General features: G+C 46.3%; 1 protein-coding gene and 1 non-coding gene across 5 annotated transcripts in view; one reads left to right on the top strand and one right to left on the bottom strand.

Annotated features, from left to right (window-relative positions):
• The window catches only part of ARHGEF37 (Rho guanine nucleotide exchange factor 37), a 54,161-nt gene that overhangs the window by 19,156 nt on the left and 14,216 nt on the right, over nt 1-20,789 (top strand). For all 4 annotated transcript variants that reach the window (XM_008014945.3, XM_008014949.3, XM_073010589.1 and 1 more), the window contains 6 exons: nt 1,273-1,396; nt 8,933-9,080; nt 15,975-16,174; nt 17,536-17,666; nt 18,300-18,404; nt 19,742-19,852. In XM_008014945.3, the coding sequence (XP_008013136.3) occupies nt 1,273-1,396; nt 8,933-9,080; nt 15,975-16,174; nt 17,536-17,666; nt 18,300-18,404; nt 19,742-19,852 (819 nt within the window). The remainder of the gene's footprint in view (nt 1-1,272; nt 1,397-8,932; nt 9,081-15,974; nt 16,175-17,535; nt 17,667-18,299; nt 18,405-19,741; nt 19,853-20,789) is intronic.
• LOC119618472 (U6 spliceosomal RNA) lies at nt 6,715-6,819 on the bottom strand. Its single transcript, XR_005234768.1, has one exon. It is a non-coding gene; the product is annotated as a U6 spliceosomal RNA (small nuclear RNA).

Here is a 20,789-nt window from a genome sequence, read left to right as displayed (position 1 = left end):
CCTCCCAAGTCAGCCTCCTGATTAGCTAGGATTACAAGCTTGTGCCACCACACACAGTCATGACCTACATTCTAACTGTCTCATTTGCAGGGTGGTGACATGGAGAAATTATCACTGTGAGAGTTACTATTATAGTGCTTATTTTTTACATTTTCTTTTTCTGGTTTCAGAAATAATGCAGGCTCTTGCTTGCTACATTTCAAGCACCCCCTCGCATTTGAGGTCCATAAGGGAAAAGATTTTGTTTAGTTGAGTATATCCCAGTCTTGACAGATAAATACTGGACTTAAAAATAGTCTTTCTTCATTGAATGAAATACCAAAGTAGATAATGTAGAAAGTGAAGTGCTGCTTTTATTTTACCCTCCAGAAATTAGGATTTTTCTCTGTAGACGTTAAACAAGCAAATACAGTCATGTGTCACTTAACACCAGGGCTATGTGTTGAGAAATGCATAGTGAGGCAATTTCATCATGTGCGAACACCATAGAGTGCACTTGTACAAACCTAGATGGGATAGCCTGCTACACACATAGACTGGACGGTATGGCCTATTGTTCCTAGGCTATAAATCTGTCCAGCATGTCACTGTCCTGAGTACTACAGGCAACTGCAAGACAATAGTATTTATGTATCGAAACACAGAAAAGGCACAGTAAAAATACGATATTATAATTCTATGAGATCACCCTGGTATATACAATCCATCATTGATTAAAATGTTATTATGCAGTGCATGACTGTGTATGTTGTTATTTATTTTAACAGCAACAAGAGCAGACTCTAGATATTGTTCTGCAGTTAGCTTTCCCACTTGAGTGTGTGTCCAGCACATCCTTCACTGCTTGTGCCTTTGTATAGATGTCCTGCATCTTTTTAAACAGCGGTATAGCTTGGTTAATACGGTCCAGAGAATGCATCTTGAGGTCATGGTGGTAGGTGCCAAGTATGTCAGAGCTGGAAAGAAGTCTAACTTCTCACCCTTCGATGACAGATGGGGAAACTGAGGGAAGACAGCTGGCAGCAGACCTAGGCTAAAACCCTGGTTCAGCTTTCCTTCCACACTGAGTACTCCATCTGTTCCTCTCTTCTCGTAGAGTAATGAAAATACTCAATTTTTAATGTTTCAAAATCCTTGCAGAATTTCACTGGGGCAGCCAGTCTTCTCAAGAGTGATGGGAATGGTGTGAGTGTTCTGTCCTAATCTCGAAAGTCTGCAAATACACTCTGTGGAACTCTTAACCACCTCCCATGGCTTCTTTGTTCCTTCCAGTTGCCACAGGGAGATCTGGATGTCCTGTTCTCAAACATTGATGATATCATCAAGGTGAACAGCAGATTCCTTCATGATCTGCAGGAGACAGCCTCCAAGAAAGAGGAACAAGTGCAGCTAGTTGGTAAGCAAAAAACCTAAGGAGCTGTCAGCCTTAGATTCTTGTGCAATTGTTCTCAGGGAGTGGTCACTGCTGAAGTGTCTCCAGAGTTCCAGGGAAATGTAGCTCAATGGCAGTCTGTTTTGGGGATCTCCAAAACACAACCTATCAGAGCCAGCAGGGCCCTCAAATAACAACTAGTCCAGTCCCATTGCTTTACAGAGACTGAGCCCCAGAGACAGAGAGGAACATCCTTACAGTCACAGAATTGTTAGTGATGCAGCTAAATGTTTAGTCTATGTCTCTTTCACATTCATTCATCCAACAGTTATTTACTGAGCATCTGCAGTGTGCAGGCAAAGCATCAGCAAGAGAGTCTGAGCTTCTATTCTCATGGAATTGACAAGTTAGTGACAGAGACAAGTTAGTGACGGAGACAGACAAACAACAGAATTGTAGGTAATAATTTGTAATTTGAAGGCGATAAATAGTTGTGGTAACTTCTGGGTGTGAGGGAAGGCCTCTGGAGGAGGGAATATATGAACTGAGATCTGAGTATCAGGAAGGAACTAGCCTTGAGAATATCTGAAGGGAGAGTAGAGAGCATAGTTGTGCAAAGGCCCTGAGGCAAGGATGAGTCCATAACGTTTAAAGGACAGACGGAAGGTTGATGTGGTTCCAGGGAAATTAATGAGGGGAGACTGTCAGGGGATAAGATAGAAGAGGCGCACAAGGACCAGATCATGCACAGTTTTATAGGTCATGGCAAGGAGTTTGAAGTTTATTCTAACTGTGATGGGGAGTCATTGGACAGTTTTGAGTGGGGAAGTGACATGGTTTGATTTATGTTTTTCTTTTCCTTTTTTTTTGAAACGGAGTCTTGCTCTGTCGCCCAGGCTAGAGTGCAGTGGTGCAATCTTGGCTGACTGCAATCTCTGCCTCCTGGGTTCAAGTGATTCTCCTGCCTCAGCCTCCCGAGTAGCTGGGACTACAGGTGCCCGCCACCATGCCTGGCTACTTTTTGTATTGTTAGTAGAGATAGGGTTTCACCATGTTGGTCAGGCTGGCCTTGAACTCCTGACCTCTTGATCTGCCTGCCTTGGCCTTCCCAAGTTCTGGGATTACGGGCGTGAGCCACCACACCCGGCTGATTTATTTTTTCAAAGATCTCTTTGGCTGTTGTGGACAATGGATTGTGAGGGGGTGGTGAGAGTGGAAGCAGCGAGATCAGTTGTGGCCCAGATGAGAAATGAGGATAGTCTCCTTTGGTTTAATTTTTTTTTTTTTTGAGATGGGATCTCACTCTATTGCCCAGGCTAGAGTGCAATGGAGCAATCATGACTCACTTGCAGCCTCCACCTTCCAGCCTCAAGGATCCTCCTGCCTCAGCCTCCTGAGGAGGATAGTCTTCTTATTCTGAAATGGTTAGGATACCCACAGCAGAAAGAAAGGAGGAGTGGGTGCAAACCTCATACCTGTCTCCTTCTGTCTCATCCCATCTGCTGCCAGGATTCCCATGGTGAGGGGTTTCTTAGTGGAGTCAGGAGATATAGGGGAATGGGTGGGTGCCAGATTCACTACAGTGGCAGAAAGGAGGAGGAGATGAAGGTACCCAGTGTCGTGGCCACCCAAATGCCCCTGGCTTTTATACCACCAATCTTCTAACCTTTCCCGAACATGAATGATGAGGATGGGGATTAAAAACAACAAACATGCAAAAAAAGCTTTGTGGGTTTTTTTTGTTTTTTTGAGATGGAGTCTTGCTCTGTCACCCAGGTTGGAGTGCAATGGCATGATCTCGGCTTACTGCAACCTCTGCCTCCCAGGTTCAAGCGATTCTCCTGCCTCAGCCTCCTGAGTAGCTGGGATTACAGGCGCCCACCACCACACCTGGTTAATTTTTATATTTTTAGTAGAGATGGGGTTTCACCATGTTGACCAGGCTAGTCTCGAGCTCCTGACCTCAGGGGATCTGCCCGCCTTGGCCTCCCAAAGTGCTGGGATTACAGGCATGAGCCACCGTGCGTGGCCTAAATACACAAACAAATCTTAAAAACCTACTTTCTGAGTGTTTACAAAATGCTAAGCACTGTTCTTATGTACATATATTAATTCACTTCATCTCAAAGTAACCCTGAAACGTAGATACCATTATCTCATTTTACAGTTGAGGAATCTTTGGCACAGAGAGAGGCAATAACCTGCTTAGTCACGCAGCTAGGGGCAGAGCCAGAATTTGAATGCAGGTAGTTGGCCCTGAGAGTCAGAGCTCTCAGCTGCTACACTGAATTGCTTCTGCATGGTAGAAGGTGAGACTAAAGCCTGTGTATTGTGTGTTTATCATTCCTTTGAAAATACAGTTCTTTACTAAAATAGCAATGTGAGTGAGTTACTATTCCCTATAAATGATAAGGGAATGCAAAATTAAAGAATGAGATTTTTAAAAGTATCTGTAGGCCGGGCATGGTAACTCATACCTATAATCCCAGCACTTTGGGAAGCTAAGGCGGGCGAATCACCTGAGGTCAAGAGTTCGAGACCACCCTGGCCAACATGGTGAAACCCCATCTCTACTAAAAATACAAAAATTAGCCAGGTGTGGTGGCACATACTGGTAATCCCAGCTACGTGAGAGGCTGAGACACGAGAATGGCTTGAACCCAGGAGGCAGAGGTTGCAGGGAACTGAGATCCTGCCAGTGCACTCCAGCCTGGGTGACAGAGTGAGACTCTGTCTCAAAAATAAAAAAATTTAAAAAGTACCTATAGATGTTCTCACAGGTACTTTCTCTTTTATCATTTGATCATTATTTCTGTTAATAATTAACACTTATTTGAATGGAAATTGATATAGCCCCAGGCTGAAAACATTCTAAGGTCTAAGGACTTTGAGCTCGGGCTCTTCTATAGCTACATGTTTGAGATTTGGTGAGGTTCCTTGTAAAGGTCTTCATTTCTCAGTCTGCCTTCCTGCTGGACCCACAGAGCCAAAAGGCTACTTGTGTCCTGATCACACCTGGTGACGTGTCCATGCGCTGCCCTCACTGCTTCACTGTAGGATTTCCAGTTAAAATATGAGACATGAGTATGCTAAAAAATTATTCATTGTTTATCTAAAATTCAAATTTAACAGAGCATCCTGTATTCCTCTCTCCCCTGCAAATTTGGCAGTCCTGTTCCCTGGCCTTTACAGAGTCTGCAGAAAATACCCTTCTCATCCCTTGTCTCTTGTGGTTGCCAAAAAGAGGCCCAAATAACCCACATGGCTTTTCTTCTCCTCAGTGCAATTATGTGCTAGGTCAGGCTGCTCTGGCTCCTGCCCACTGTCTCTCTATTCCCCTTCTAGCCCCTAGGCCTTGCTATGCAAGGAGAGCCCTTTTCCCAGTAGGGCAGCAACAGCATTTTTTTTTTTTTGAGACAGAGTCTCTCTCTGTCGCCCAGGCTGGAGTACAGTGGCACGATCTTGGCTCACTGCAACCTCTGCCTTCCGGGTTCAAGCGATTCTCATGTCTCAGCCTACCAGGTAGCTGGGATTACAGGCATATGCCACCATGCCCAGCTAATTTTTGTATTTTCAGTAGAGACTGGGTTTCGCCATGTTGGTCAGCCTGGTTGCAAACTCTTGGCCTAGCAACAGCATTTTGAAAGATTTTTTGGAGGCTGGGCATGGTGGCTCACGCCTACAATCCCAGCACTTTGGGAGACTGAGGCAGATAAATCACCTGAGGTCAGGAGTTCGAGATCAGCCTGGCCAACAGTGAAATCCCATCTCTACTAAAAAATACAAAAATTAGTTGGGCATTTTTGTGGGCACCTGTAATCCCAGCTACTTGGGAGGCTGTGGCAGGAGAATTGCTTGAATCCAGGAGGTGGAGGTTGCAGTGAGCCGAGATTGTGCCACTGCACTCCAGCCTGGGCAACAGAGCAAGACTGCATCTCAAAAAAAAAAAAAAAAAAAAAAAAAAAAGAGAGAAATATAATGTTAGCTACAAATATTTAAAATTTTCAAGTAGCTACATTAAGAAAATGAAAGAAGCAACTGAAATTAATTTTAATGATATCTTTTATTTAACTCAATAGATCCAAAATAATATTTCAACATGTAATCAGTATAAATATTCATCATTCATTACTTTTGTTTTGTATGAAGTCTTTGAAATCCAGTATCTTTTACACTGACAGCACATCGCATTTGGGGTTCACCATATTTCAGATGCCCAATAGCCATGTGTGGCTAGTGACTACTGTATTTGAGCACTGCAGGTCTGGTGGTTATAGCAGAAGCTTTGGAATCTGACTAACAAGGTCCTGCCACCCACAAGCTCTTTCCTTTCTGAGTCCCAGTTACTGCCACCTTAAAATGAGCTTGAAAACAGTATCCATCTCTGTGCCAACAATGATGCCAAATACTTAACCTGAAGCTCTTTGAATTCTTATAACATAATTACTTGTTGATTATTATTAATAACCTCCATTTTACCAAAGACATCTCTGAGGCTCAGAGAGGCTAAGTAACTTTCCCAAGGTCACACAGCTTGACCAGGCAGTTAGTATTTGAACCCAGCTCTTCTAGAGCCCTAGGTCTTGACCATGCTGCTTCCCTTTCTCTCCTTTCCAACTAATCCCAGCTAGAGATAAAGTGCCCCCTTTGACGCTAGGAATAAATTGTTTGCTAATCTGTGACTGGAGAAGGACAAGCAGGGAGGAAATAAGCCTTTCCTTTGGTGTAACTGGCATTCTTGCCTCTTTGGACCACTCTGTTCTCTGGGAGTTCACTTTCCTCCATCCTTTAGTTACTGAAACACCCTTGCCCCTGGCCACACTGGTATGACAGTTTCCTTGGCATGTCTGTCTCATTCCTGAGGACACACCCACGTTGAGGAGAGTGTGGGAACTGGCCTAGCTTTCACAGCCACACCCAAGCTATCTCCTAGCAGGGCCGTCTCTGCAGTTGGCTGATCTCTCTCTTACACAGCTTCTTCCTCGCTGCAGTTTCGCATGGTCATGTTCTGTCCAGCTCTAGGGGCTTCTCCTGGGAGTTCTTGCTAGGCATCAGCTGAACCGACACTGGGAAAGGGTAGGCCCAGGGACGGCGATCTCCCCATGGGGCTCTTTGCTGAGAACTTGCACCTCTGGCCACCAACTGATGTGTCCCAATACAGACCTTGTCTAGGTCACAGGTCTAGCCCATGGCTTTGGCAGGCAGTAGGGTCAGCTGGGCTTCCTGTGGTCCCTGGTTCCCCACCTGCCTTCTTGTGGTTAATATATTTTTCTTCACCCTCACTACTTCCTCTCAAGTCCGTCCACTTTCTCTAGGTCACTAATCTCATCAGTTTCTGTTTTGAAAATATGGAATGCTTCGCAAATTTGCATGTCATTTTTGCAGAGGCGCCATGCTAATCTCTATATTGTTCCAACTTTAGTGTATATGATGCTGAAATTGAGCACCAGCGTGATCCTTTTAAGCAGAAATCAGATCCTGTCACCGCTGCTCAAAGCCCTCCAGTTGCTTCCTGCCACCATTAGAATAAAACCTGAATCCCTTACTGCACTTCACTGACTTTGAGACCCTACATGATCTGGCTTCTGTTGCCTGCTTACTTCCTCTACTTTATTTTTATTTTTTAAAATTAATTAATTTATTTTTTGAGACAGTCTTGCTCTGTCACCCAGGCTGGAGTGCAGTGGCACAATCTCAGCTCACTGCAGCCTCCACCTCCAGAGTTCAAGCAGTTCTCCTGCCTCAGCCTCCTGAGTAGCTGGGATTACAGGCGCCTGCCACGACGCCTGGCTAACTTTTGTATTTTTTTAGTAGAGACGGGGTTTTGCTACGTTGGCCAGGCTGGTCTCAAACTCCTGGCCTCAAGTGATCCACCCGCCTTGGCCTCCCAGAATGCTGGGATTTCAGGCTTGAGCCACAGCACCCAACCTATTTTATTTTTTGACACTATCCACCTGGAGATTAATTTCCTCTACTTTATGCCCTTGTTCACCTGCTCCAGCCACACTTGTCTTCTTGCTGTTGCGCTTGTGGCCAGCACTTTCCTGCCTCAGGGCCTCTGCAGGTGTCCTTCCCTAATACTGGGTGCTGCTTTTCCCTTGCTTGTTCCCAGGGCTGGTTACCTCTGCGTCTCTGGCAGACATTTACATCTTGTGAGAGGCCTTCCCCAAGTACATCCCCCACCATTTTCTAACTCTTTATTTGGCTTTGTTTTAATTCATGGCACTTATCATATGTATATAATAAATATATTGCATATGTAATGTGACATATGAGGATGGGGATTAAAAATAACAAATACACAGACAATTTTTTTTGTTTTGTTTTGAGATGGAATCTTGCTCTGTTGTGCAAGCTGGAGTGCGGTGGCACGATCTCTGCTCACTGCAACCTCCGCTTCCCAGGTTCAAGCAATTCTCCTCCCTCAGCCTCCCAAGAGTAGCTGGGACTACAGGAACACACCATCATACCTGGCTAATTTTTGTATTTTCAGTAGAGACAGGGTTTTACCATGTGGGCCAGGCTGGTCTGGAACTCCTGACCTCATGATCCACCCGTCTCGACCTCCCAAAGTGCTAGGATTATAGGCGTGACCCACCACGCAAAGTGCTGGGATTATAGGCGTGACCCACCATGCAAAGTGCTGGGATTATAGGCGTGACCCACCACGCCCGGCCACAAGTACTGTTTCTATTTGCATTCATAGATGAGAAAATAGAGAGACAGAGGAATGAAACACTTGCCTCAGGTTACACAACTGGGGAAGGGTTGCTGGAGATCTGGCTCTGGTTCCCTCGAATCCAAGCCCACACCGTAACCAGTTGTGTTATGCTGCAGCATGTCTTTGTAAATTGGGGATTTATCGTTGTGCTTGTCACACATTTTGTCTTTAATTGTAAAGATAAAATGAGCAGCCGGGCATGGTGGCTCATACCTGTAATCCCAGCACTTTGGCAGGCCGAGGGAAGTGGATCACCTGAGGTCAGGAATTCAAGACCAGCCTGGCCAACATGGTAAAACCCCGTCTCCACTAAAAATACAAAACTTAGCCGGGCATGGTAACATGTGCCTGTAACCCTAGCTACTCAGGAGGCTGAGGCAGGAGAATCGCTTGAACCCAGGAGGCGGAGGTTGCTGTGAGTCAAGATTGCGCCACTGCACTCCAACCTGGGCGACAACAGCAAGACTCCATCTCAAAAAAAAAAAAAAAAAAAAAAATGAGCTAATGGTTATGAGTGTGCTTTGTGTACTATAAAGCACTGTCTAAATGTGAGCATTATTAATATTCCTGGTATGACTATAGCTACCATTTAGTAAGTGCTCACAGGGTCCCAGCCTAAGATGTATATCATTCTGTCAGTCAATCCTCAGAACAACCTTGTGAAAAGATGAAAAAAACCAGAAAGTCAGGAAGATGAGGTCATTTACCCATGGTAACATGCTGGTAAACCCAGCAATCTCACTGGAGAGCTGGAGGGGTTTACTCACTGCCTCCATGTTCCAAGCTAGGGGACACACAGACATGCCCTTGACGATTCCTTGTTGCGTCTTCACCCTCAGGTAACTTATTTCTGGAATTCCAAGAGGAGTTGGAGCAAGTCTATAAGGTCTACTGTGCCAGCTACGACCAGGCCTTGCTACTGGTGGACACGTACAGGAAGGAGCCGGAGCTGCAGCGGCACATCCAGGGCATCATTGAGGCGGTGGTGTGAGTAGAACGGCCAGTGAGCGCTCATTCCTGCCCTACTGACCCAGGTCAGGGGCAGCTACGGTCTCACCCCTTTTTCATGCCATTCATGCTGCTTCAGGAGTGTTGCTCTATCAGCACCTGTGTTAGTCAGGATAGGGCAGGCTGTGCTGCAGAGACAAATAGCTCCCACATCTCAGTGGTTTCAAACAACAAAGGTTTATGTCTTCCTTTTGCTCCATTGAAGGCTGACTTGGGGTTCTGCTCTTTGTCATCCTCACTCCAGGACCCACACTCACAGCAGCCACTGTCTGGAATGTTGCCAGTAACTGTGGCTTAAGAAAAAAGAGCTCTGGAGAGTCTAATGCTGGCAATTGAATGCTCTGGCCCAGAAATAATATTAATCACTTCTTGTAATTCATTGGCCAGGACTCATCATAGCTTCATTCAACAACCAGGAGGCAGGGCATGCCATCCTACCACATGTCCAGAGTTGGAGAAGTGGAAACATTTGGGAACAGTGCTCATGACTAGCACAGGAAAGGGCAGTGAGATGAGGGTCCCATGTGTTCCCATAGTGATGAGAAGCAGGTGTGTGTCACCTGAGGATCCCTCTCTACCGGTGGCTGACGTCCTACCACATGGAAAAGGGACAGAATCACCAGTCCCTGGTGGACTCATAGCCTAGAATTAACACCAATTGGTAGAAGCCCCAGGTAGAAAAATGTAGAGAGTATGTCTTCAAATTTAAATTTTCGAATGGGTAACATGATTACATGATTCAAAAACTTTAAAACATCAAAATTTTTACAGTAAAAAATATCTGGCTGGGCGCGGTGGCTCACGCCTAAAGTCTCCTTTTCAAGAACCCATGTCCGGCCGGGTGCGGTGGCTGAAGCCTTTAATCCCAGCACTTTGGGAGGCCGAGACGGGTGGATCATGAGGTCAGGAGATCGAGACCATCCTGGCTAACACGGTGAAACCCCGTCTCTACTAAAAAATACAAAAAACTAGCCGGGCGAGGTGGCGGGCGCCTGTAGTCCCAGCTACTCAGGAGGCTGAGGCAGGAGAATGGCGTGAACCAGGGAGGCGGAGCTTGCAGTGAGCTGAGATCCGGCCACTGCACTCCAGCCTGGGCGACAGAGCGAGACTCTGTCTCAAAAAAAAAAAAAAAAAAAAAGAAAAGAACCCATGTCCTAGTCCCTCTCTGCTTCCAAAAAAACTGTACTTATTTTCCCCTTTTATTCATCCTTCATGGGTCTTACAAACAGGCTTCTGCAAGGGTCGCTAAATATATTTCTATAGTTTACAGATATAAAGGGAAGCAAGGTGCCAGAGATGAGACAAAAGGCAGAAGTGGAGGCTGCGCAAACTAGAGACAACAGACCCCGTGTAGCGTGCAACTGCAGCACAGCTTAGCTGATTGTTGCTCTATCAAGTGGCTTTTGCTAGACAACAAACCACCCCTAAAATGTAGTGGCTTCAAACAAACATTTATTTAGCTCACACTTCTGCATGTTAGCAATTTAGGTGTACTCAGTAAATGATTCTCCTGGAATCATTAGCACCCTCAAATATCTGCAGTCACCTGCAGGTCAGCTTTGCTGATCTTGGCTGGGTTTTTTCATGTAACTGGAACACAAGAGCTGCCTCACCTGTGGTCCCATGGTCTCTCCTCTTCCCGCAGGCTAGCTTATTCACATCGTGGTCTAAGGTTCTAAGGGTAGTGGGGAGGGCTTGGCATCTAGAGGTCTTAGCTGGGAACTGGCACATCGTCATTCAAATGAAGTCCTAAGGCCAGCCCATACTTAAGGGGTGGGGAAATAAACTCCATTTCTTGGTAGCAGGAGCTTCAAAGTGACAAAAGCTTGTAGAGATTAGGAGAGGAATAATTGCAGTGATTTTTTTGCAAACCATCTGCCTCAGCTGCCATGTAGAAATGAGGGTCTGTTGTGACCAGAGCCTCTGATTTTTTGAGAGATGCCAGAAACTGAGATGTAACATCTCTCAAGAGTTCAGTGCTGGCATCTAGCTCAGACATTTAGTAAACATGGTGTGCGGGAGCCCTGGTTGCTCAGAAGCTGCTGTTTACTACATCCTCTGTGCTTTGGTCTTTTCTAGCCAGGTCATCTGGGTTTTGCTCATGGGCTCTGGAGCCGGGCTACATAGTGGTGGATGTGGCTTGGCCCCTGGACATGAGAGAGCCATTTTATGTCTAAAGACCTAGTTTCCTTATGTGTAGGGTGGGAGGAATAACAGCCCTGCATGGGGCATTGATTCATTGCACATGAGTGACACTCAATGAATCCCGCGTATTATAGTTATCTCGGCTAGGCAGGGATTCTGTTTTCTCTGAGACCACACTGTAGTTCTCAATTTTATCAGTGCCATGCTCCCTTGTTATAACAAATATTACATAAATTTACTATCCTGAAACATATCCTGAAATATATGTATAAATAAATATATCTCTCCTACCTATATATGTAACTGAAAAAAAAATCAATATGATGACTTCACTATAAAGGAGAAATAAAAGGAAAATCATTCCAATACAATGCTATATAGTTCAGTGTGCATATGCTTGGACACCACTACTAAAAGATATAAGGAAGCCATCAGATGCTTGCAGCTACTTATAACAAATAAGTCTCGATTTGAAGAAAGAGATATCTGAAGCTGTTCTGTACAAAAAGTACAAAAAAAGAAAGAGCACAGAATGACAGTGACAATAAACCTGACTTCCTTGTTTATGATAAGAGAAAGAACGAAATAACATCGTTGAAATGGGGATTTATAAAAGGTAGTGTCCTAGTAATTCCCAGTATTATGATATATGACTGGATAGAGTCCAAGAGTGATAAACATATGTAGGTTTTTAGAAGTGTGGCACATTTCGGGGCCTTTGTTCAGTCTCTGAATGTTCAGGGGGACATGTGAGACATGGAACAATTCTTTGCAGTTCAGGACTGTCCTTGCAAGCCATCCAGTGTACCTGGTCCCTGCCTGTTAAATGCCAGGCATTACTTTCCAGAGCCTGGCCAATAAGAATCACCACGCCAGCCGTAACTAGTTCTTTCTCAGTCTGCTAGGATAGATGGCACCAAGTTATTAGATTCCTTGGGATTCCAAAATGCACGCTGACCCCACCCTTTATTTGGGTGGGATATTCATTCTGTCTTTTAAGGCAGCTCTTCCCATCTGAGAGCCAAGGGAATAAAAACCTTGCCTTGGCAGTGGGCAGGAAGCTCTGCTCTAGGTAGGACTGTCCTAATAGTAGAGCTGTCAGGGTGGAAAAGGCAGCCTTGCAGAGATGGGCCTGTCCAGCACAGAGCACTGCGGGCTGTCTAGCACAGAGCACTGCAGTTCCGGAATGATGGCGGAGGCAGCAGAGTTTGGAGAAGGCAAATAATCTTCTTTGCTTTCCTTTATCAGCTAGGTGTGTTTGTTTTCAATATAAAAGCAACATATGCTTATTGAACAAAAGGAAAGTTCCAACAACACACAAGTATATAAAGTAAAAACGTAAAAGTCCATTCCCCTAGTAATGTTTTCCATCCAAATTTTCTACTGTATATTTATAGATAGAGAGAGAGATAGATGAACAGATAGATGATTAGATAGATAGATGTATTTTTTTTTTTTTTTTTTTGAGACAGAGTTTTGCTCTGTCTCCCAGGCTGGAGTGCAGTGGTGCAATCTAAGCTCACTGCAACCTCTGTCTCCCAGGTTCAAGCGGTTCTCCTGCCTCAGCCTCCCAAGTAGCTGGGACTGTAGGAGTGCGCCACCACGCCCGGCTAATTTTTGTATTTTTAGTGGAGGCAGGGTTTCACCGTGTCAGCCAGGATTGTCTCGATTTCTTGACCTCATGATCTGCCATTCTTGACCTCCCAAAGTGCTGGGATTACAGGCGTGAGCCACAGCTCCCGTCTGACAGAATTTTTATGAGGCTTCTTCTATACGTGCTGTTCTAGAACTTAAATTTATGCTTAACCATAGTAATGAATATCTTTTCAGGATAGCATGGCTATTTCTACAGTGTTCTTTTCTTTCTTTCTTTTTTTTTTTTTTTGAGATGGTCTCACTCTGTTACCCAGGCTGGAGTACAGTGGCATGATCTCAGTTCACTGCAGCCTTGACCTCCCAGGCTCAGGTGATCCTCCTACCTCAGCCTCCTGAATAGTTTGGACTACAGGTGTGTGCCACCACACCTGACTCGTTTTTGTAGAGACGGGGTTTCACTATGTTGCCCAGGCTGGTCTCAAACTCCTGGACTCAAGCAATCTGCCCACCTTAGCTTCCCAAAGTGCTAGGATTATAGGCATGAGCCACTGTGCCCAGCACAGTGTTTTTTTAATGGCTGCAGAGTTTCTTTCCTGGACTGCTCTTAGACTATAGCTTATTTGGCCATTCCTCTATTGAAGGATATTTGGGTTGTTTCCAATTATTTTACTAACTCAAATAGAGTCGCTGAACAACTTGTACCTTTATCCTTGCTCACTTGAGTTTGGATTTCTGTGGGTATATTTCTAGGATGGGATTGATGGAAGAAAGAGTTTGTACCCTTTACAAATTGCCGAACTCCTCTGCCTCTCCAAGGTCTTGCCAGTTGATACTCCCACCGAGAGAATGCACGAAGGCCTGTTCTTCCACCCTCACCCAGCTCTGTGTATCATCTTTCAATTTCTGTTGCCTATCTGAAAAGCTGCATAAAAAAGTATCGTCCAAATTACCTTAGAAAGTCTGTAAATGTGAGCAGATGCTCTCATTCTTTGGTAATCCCTTCATGGTTGTGAGGAAAATACGCGATCATCTCTTTCAGGACTGCTTGCACTCTAATTTGTGAGTTGACAGTTGTCCCTGGGAGACAGTTGGCTCTTTCCCATGGAAAGGAAGCCCAGAGGATGGAGTTTTGCAAATACCTGGCAGTGGTTTCCACCTCCCCTGCCCACAGTCAGCCAAGCCCCTGGACACCCTTGGTGAGAGCAGATGGCCAGCGTAGGCGTCTCCTGATGGGTAATCCCGCCCCCTGCAGCTTCTGAGGGGCTCCCACCTGCTCTGCCTGTTCTTAGCTTCTCTCAGCCTGTTCTTGGCTGATCTTTCCTGGACATTTGGTCTGGAGATTTTCCTAAGGAAGGAGAGCCAGAGGCACAAGTATCATCAGGGAGGGCCCAGAGAAAGGTCCTGAGCAGCACTGGTTGAGTCTTCAAGGAGAAGGCACACTTAGATGGCTGAGATTTGAAACCTTCGTGGCTTTCTCCATGCTGGGCCTAGGGGCTACTGGTCATAATCTTTTAAAAAAGACTGTGGAGCCCCTTCCCAGATGCCATTCGCCTGGGGACTCTTGATGAAATTCTAGACATCCTTAAGAAGGAGACTATAACTAGTCATCCATGCATCAATGGTGTATCTAGAAGGGACCTTGGCACCATTAGTTCCAGAGCTTTGTTTTGTTTTCACTTTTTTTTTTTTTTTTTTTTTTTTTTAAGATGAGGTCTTGCTTTGTTGCCCAGGCTGGAGTACAGTGGCATGATCACAGGTCAGTGTATCCTCGTATTCCTGGGCTTAAGCAATCTTCCTGTGTTAGCCTCCTGAGTAGCCACTATGCCTGGTGAATTTCTTTTTCTTTTTTTTTGAGACAGAGGTCATGCTATGTTGCCCAGGCTGGTCTTGAACTCCTGGCCTCAAGCAATCATTTTTTTTTTTTTAACTTTTTTTCATAAAAAGTTTCAAACTATAGAAAATAGTATAATGTAATAGATACATACCCACCACCTAAAATTAACAAGTGTTAACAAGTGTTAACATTTTGCTGTTTGCTTTATCTATTTTTATGCTAATTTGAAGGAAATTGTAGATATTATGACTTTTTACCCCTAAATACTTTAAATACATCTCTAAAAATTAAGTTCCTGTGATTTTTAAGAACTTTTTTTGGCCGGGTACGGTGGCTCACGCCTGTAATCCCACCACTTTGGGAGGCCAAGGCGGGCAAATCATGAGGTCAAGAGATCGAGACCATCCTGGCCAACATGGTGAAACCCTGTCTCTACTAAAAATACAAAAAAATTAGCTTGGCGTGGTAGTGGGCACCTGTAATCCCAGCTACTCGGGAGGCTGAGGCAGGAGAACCACTTGAACCCGGGAGGCGGAGGTTGCAGTGAACTGAGATCACAGTGAACTGAGATCGCACCACTGCACTCCAGCCTGGTGACAGAGTGAGACTCCATCTCAAAAAGCAAAACAAAAACAAACAAACAAACAAAAACAAGAACATTTCTTTAAGGCAGCCGACAATTCTATTAAATAAGATATCATGTGGATACCCAACACAGTTGAGTTGCGCTCGGGACGTATCTGAGCAGAGATGTCAAGGATCCAGTTGTATGTATCAGTCTGGAGCTCTGGAACAGAAGTTGGAGGTGGAGATCTGGGCCTGGGATGTGTTTAAAGCCATAGGACCAAATGAGGTCACTAAGAAAAAGTGGAGAGAGAGGGAGGAGAAGACACCCAGGACACTCCGGCGTTGGAGAGAGACCAGCAAAGGAGGCTGAGAGAGCTGCCCGCAGAGTATGAGGAGAAGCAGGACAGTGGGTGTCTCGGGGGCCAGAAGAAGAAAGTGTTTCAGGAGCAAGGGTGTCAGTCGTGTCTGCTGTGGAGAGGCCGAGCAAGCTGAGGGCAGAGAGCTTGAACGTTGGATTTGGGACAGATGGGAAACCAAGGCCCAGAACTGTCACTGCCTGCCTAACATCTAGAACTCACAAGTTACAGGTGAGGAACTGGAGGACCGCAGAGGGAGGGTGACTTGCCTGACATCACACAGTGAGCTAAATTGTAGAGTAAGGACTAGAGCCCAGGCCCCCTGGTCCTCCAGAGGGTGGGCTTTACCTGCCTAATACCAGCCTTCTCCTTCAGGCCACAAGCTGGATCTTCAGGCCTCAGTTTCTTGCTGGTAATTCCTCTGCAGAGGATCACCAGGTACCCATTGCTGCTGCAGAAAATCCTGGAGAACACAGTCCCTGATGCCAGTGCCTACCCTGTCCTTCAGAGGGCTGTCTCTGCCCTCCAGGACGTGAACACCAATATCAATGAGTACAAGATGCGCAAGGAAGTGGGTAAGGACTTGGGCATTTAAGAGGGCACATTAGTGGGAATGCTTCCAGTTACAGAAAATTTATCTAAAATCGGCTTCACCAGTAAAGAGAGTGTAGTGGCTTATGTAACTATAAATCCAGAGGTAAGGCAAGCTTTAGGTAGGGTTCGATCAGGGTGCTGGCTCCATTTCCCTGTAACTCCCTTGTCTCTGCTCTTTACTCTGTATCAGCTTCATCTTCAGGCTGGCTTGCCTCATAATAGTAAGTTGTGGCTGTTCCAAGACTCAGCTGCACATCATACTTACCAGGGTGAGGCAGGAATTTTTCCCCATTAGCCACAAAAATTAAATCAAAGCTTCTCTTTGATAGGACCCACCTGGGTCATGTGCTTACCCTGAACTAATCATCATAGTTAGGGCATTGTGAACTGATTGACTTAGGCCTAGGATATGTGCCCTTCTTTGAATCGATCACTGTTGCCAGGGGGTTGGAATTATATAAATTGGCTTGTGTCAGTCAGCAACCCACCCCTTGAGCTAAAGTGAGATCAATCTCATCCAAACCACATGACTGCCACACTGTGGAGGAGAAACCAATACTGGGGAGGTAAAGAGCTGTGCATCTATCTGGGGAGAGGGGAACCCCTGCCCCTCAGGTTATTAAAACAGAAAGGTTTGGAAAATGAAGCAGTGTCCCAAGTGAAGAGAAACTCAATTACATGACTGAGACAATACACAAATGGCAATTCAGCTAATGTTTACTAAGGGCTGGCTGTGCCGTGCTTTTTCCTTCAACATCACATTTGGTCTTTGAGAGCATACGTCACTTGCTTCCTATCACAGAACTGGTAAGGGACAGACCAGGTTTCACACTCAGGCCTGGAGTCTTCACCGCCATACTATACTATATTTAGCAGCTTTGGATTTCCTCCCCATCTGCTTCTCCATCCTACGACAGGTCAGTAGGAAGCACTGAGTCAGGACCAGGAAGCGTGGCTCCCAGCTGGCCTGGCTCAAAGTGGCTGAGGGACCCCAGGCAAATCTCTTCTCCCTGGGTTCTTCTTTAGAAAGTTCATTCAGATCCTCTGTCTTAGGTGACTCTCCCAACAATCCTGCAAGGTGGCTGGTCCCATTTTACAGATGAGGAAACTGAGGCCCCAAGGAGTGGTGACTTCCCAAAGTCAAGCAGGCAGGAAGCTCTACAGCTAGGGCTCACACCTCGGATACAGGACCCTGTACTTTTCCTGCATGACTCAACAACCTGATGAATGTGACCCTGATGGAGCAGAGGGCCCAAGCAGGTGCCCAGCCAGGCATGTCCATGACACTTGCTTTCCTGAGTCGGCTTGATCACTGTGCTTCCCCTCTTCTGTGTCATTGCAGCCTCCAAGTACACCAAGGTAGAGCAGCTGACCCTCCGGGAGCGGCTGGCCCGCATCAACACGCACACCCTCTCCAAGAAGACCACCCGGCTGAGCCAGCTGCTGAAGCAGGAGGCGGGGCTGATCCCCAGGGTGAGCATGGGCCTGGGAGGAAGAGTCACGCCCAGCCAGCCCCAAAGCCAGGCCCTGCACAGTGGGTAGACAGGGGGCATAGGCTCCTTTCAGAACTGAGGCAATGGAGGTTGAGAGAGTGAGGTGCTGGGAAGAGGCAGAGGTGGCACCCCATTTGATTCTGAAGAGCCAGTGGAGGGGTTTCTCCAGTGTCTTGGGCCACTCTCTTTGGGGCCTGTTTACACAGATAGGAGAGCTGGTCTCTGGGTTTGGGCAAAGAACCAGCCCCAAATAGCTGCTTCTAGCGGCTCAGCAGGTTGGTGGAGTGCCTGCTCTGAACCAAGCATGCTCACACGATGAAATAGGTGTTTCCACTATCCCCATGAGAAAACAGAAGCTCAGAGAGGGTAAAACACCTGTCCAGGGTCACACGGCTAGGAAGCCAATGAACTGGGGTTCATGCTTGTGTATCCGATTCCATGCTCTGAACGCAAAGCCACTGAGCTACACTGCCCACTCAGCTTCGGGGTTGCCAGAACCGGCTCTGGTGGGCGAGTCTGTGGAAAGGTTGTCCCAGGGAGGACTTGGGACACTGGAGCCGGTGTACACTGCCCCCATGTGGATATTCTCAACCCTCACACACATTGCTTTCAGACAGAAGACAAGGAATTTGATGATTTAGAAGAGAGGTTCCAGTGGGTGTCTCTGTGTGTGACTGAGCTGAAGAACAACGTGGCTGCTTACCTGGACAATCTGCAGGTGAGGACCTTGCAGGGTTCATAAGGGGCGAGTCTGGGCTGGGTTCCCATGGCAGGAGGCTTGCAGGGCCCAGCCTACAAGCTGGGAAAGGTACCAGCCTCAGAAACCAACCAGATGAGGTCATCTTGTCTCTGGCTGCCTCCAGAAGAATGCTGGCCAGCACTCCTCAGCCCCAGGTCATTATACTGGGGGCAGCTCTGAGCCCGTTGGAGTTCCTGCCACATAGGGCCAAAATTCACTGGAACCAGAGCCCTCCAGAGCAACCCTGCCAGACCAGCACCTAGAGCAGGGGAGACAAACGCAGATGCCTAAAGGGGCCAGGCAGGTAATGCTACTGAGTGAAGTGTGCAGGTAATAGGCAATCCAATGCAATAGGAGCCTAGTGTCTAACAGGCTGTTTATGAGGCTTTTCAGTGGACTTAAATATAAAATAATATTTGGAATTTGAAGGGCTGAATGAATGAATACATGAATCAAATCTAAAGGAGCAGCTATTTCTCAGCTCTGGGGGATTGTTGCTGGGTGAGAATATGGGCCCAGTTCTTCTGACTTTAAGAGAAACATACCTGGAAATTCAGGTATGTTTCAGATTTTTGATGACATCTCCTGATGCATCAATGTGAGCAACTAATTAAATGAAGATTTAAATGCTATGAAGGCATGTTTATTTTTACTGCATTGATGTAAATAGGAAAAGTTAGCTGATTTAGAGAAAAGTATTAATAGAACATGTGGAATATGGACATGGGAAAGAAAAAAAAAAAAAACCACTGCTGGGTGCAGTGGCTTACACCTGTAATCCCAGTACTTTGGGAGGCTGAGGTGGGCAGATCACTTGAGGTCAGGAGTTCGAGATCAGCCTGGCCAACATGGTGAAACCTCATCTCTACTAAAAATATGGAAAAATGTAGCCAGGCATGGTGTCACGCGCCTGTAGTCCCAGCTACTCAGGAGACTGAGGCGGGAGAATCGCTTGAACCTGGGAGGTGGAGATTGCAGTGAGCCAAGATCATGCCACTGCATACCAGCCTGGGTGACAGAGTAAGACTCTGTCTCAAGAAAAAGAAAAGAAAAGAAAAGACCCTACAAAGGTGGCTTGTAAATATGTGAAGTTCAAGAAGCACTGGAATGAGGAGAAAGATATTGGCTCAGTCTAAGGCAGAACTGTCTGATCACTCAAGCTGTGGGAGGACAGGATCAGCTCTGTCTGTCCCTCTCAATGGGGGTGTGTAGCGGGCCTGGAAAACCTCTTCAAGGAGGTGTGGTGGAAGGGGATTCCAGCCTAAGATGGCCACGACCGGCCATGATTCAATGTTTCTCCTTGGTACTGGGTCCAGACTTTCCTCTGCTTCAGGCCGCACGAATACAGTCTGGACATCCCCGAGGGGCCTGCAGTGCAGTATTGCAATTTGGCAAGAGACCTTCAGCTCGAGGCCTTCCTGACGTTTGTGAGTTTCCTTTCTCCTTTCTTTGTTAGGCAAGTGGTAGAGCTTACAAGAATACTATTTAGAAATCAGGCACTTTGGCCAGGCGCGGTGGCTCACGCCTGTAATCCCAGCACTTTGGGAGGCTGAGGCAGGTGGATCACCTGAGGTCAGGAGTTCAAGACCAGCCTGGGCAACACGGTGAAACCCCGTCTCTACTAAAAATACAAAAAATTAGCCGGGCGTGGCAGCATGCGCCTGTAGTCCCAGCTACTCAGGAGGCTGAGGCAGGAGAATTGCTTGAACTCGGGAGGCAGAGGTTGCAGTGAGCCAAGATCATGCCACTGTACTCCAACCTGGAGACAGAATGAGATTCCATCTCAAAAAAAAGGAAAAAAAGAAAAAAAGAAAGAAAAAGAAAAAGAAAGAAATCAGGCACTTCACACAATTGCCACATCTATAATCTTCCTGAGTGGTCAGCAGCATAGCGATTATTATTAGTGCCCTTTACTGATAAAAATAGCCCCCACTAGCATTTACTGAGCCTCACTATCTGCCAGGCTCTATGCTAAGCCCTTTATATTCCTTACATCGTTTAATCCTCACCATATGGTTTTTGGGGTGGCTACTATGAATAGCCCCATTCTGCAGATGAGACCTTGAGGCTCAGAGGGGGTGACCTCCTGGGTCATTTATACAGATGGTCAGTGGTAAGCTGGGATCTGAGCCCCAAAGACTCTCGACCACCACTCTATACAAAATCTTTCCTAAGGCTGGGCAAGGTGGCTTATGCCTGTAATCCCAGCACTTTGAGAGGCCAAGGCAGGAGGATTGCTTGAGCCCAGTTGTTTGAGACCAGCATGGGCAACATAGACCCTGTCTCTACAAATAATAATAATAATAAAATTAGCTGGGTGTGGTGGCATGTGCTAAGGTGGGAGGATCGCTTGAGCCTGACAGG

Source organism: Chlorocebus sabaeus, chromosome 23 (assembly GCF_047675955.1).
Source record: "Chlorocebus sabaeus isolate Y175 chromosome 23, mChlSab1.0.hap1, whole genome shotgun sequence".
Classification (NCBI taxonomy): domain Eukaryota; kingdom Metazoa; phylum Chordata; class Mammalia; order Primates; family Cercopithecidae; genus Chlorocebus; species Chlorocebus sabaeus.
This window is presented reverse-complemented; position numbering and strand designations above follow the sequence as displayed.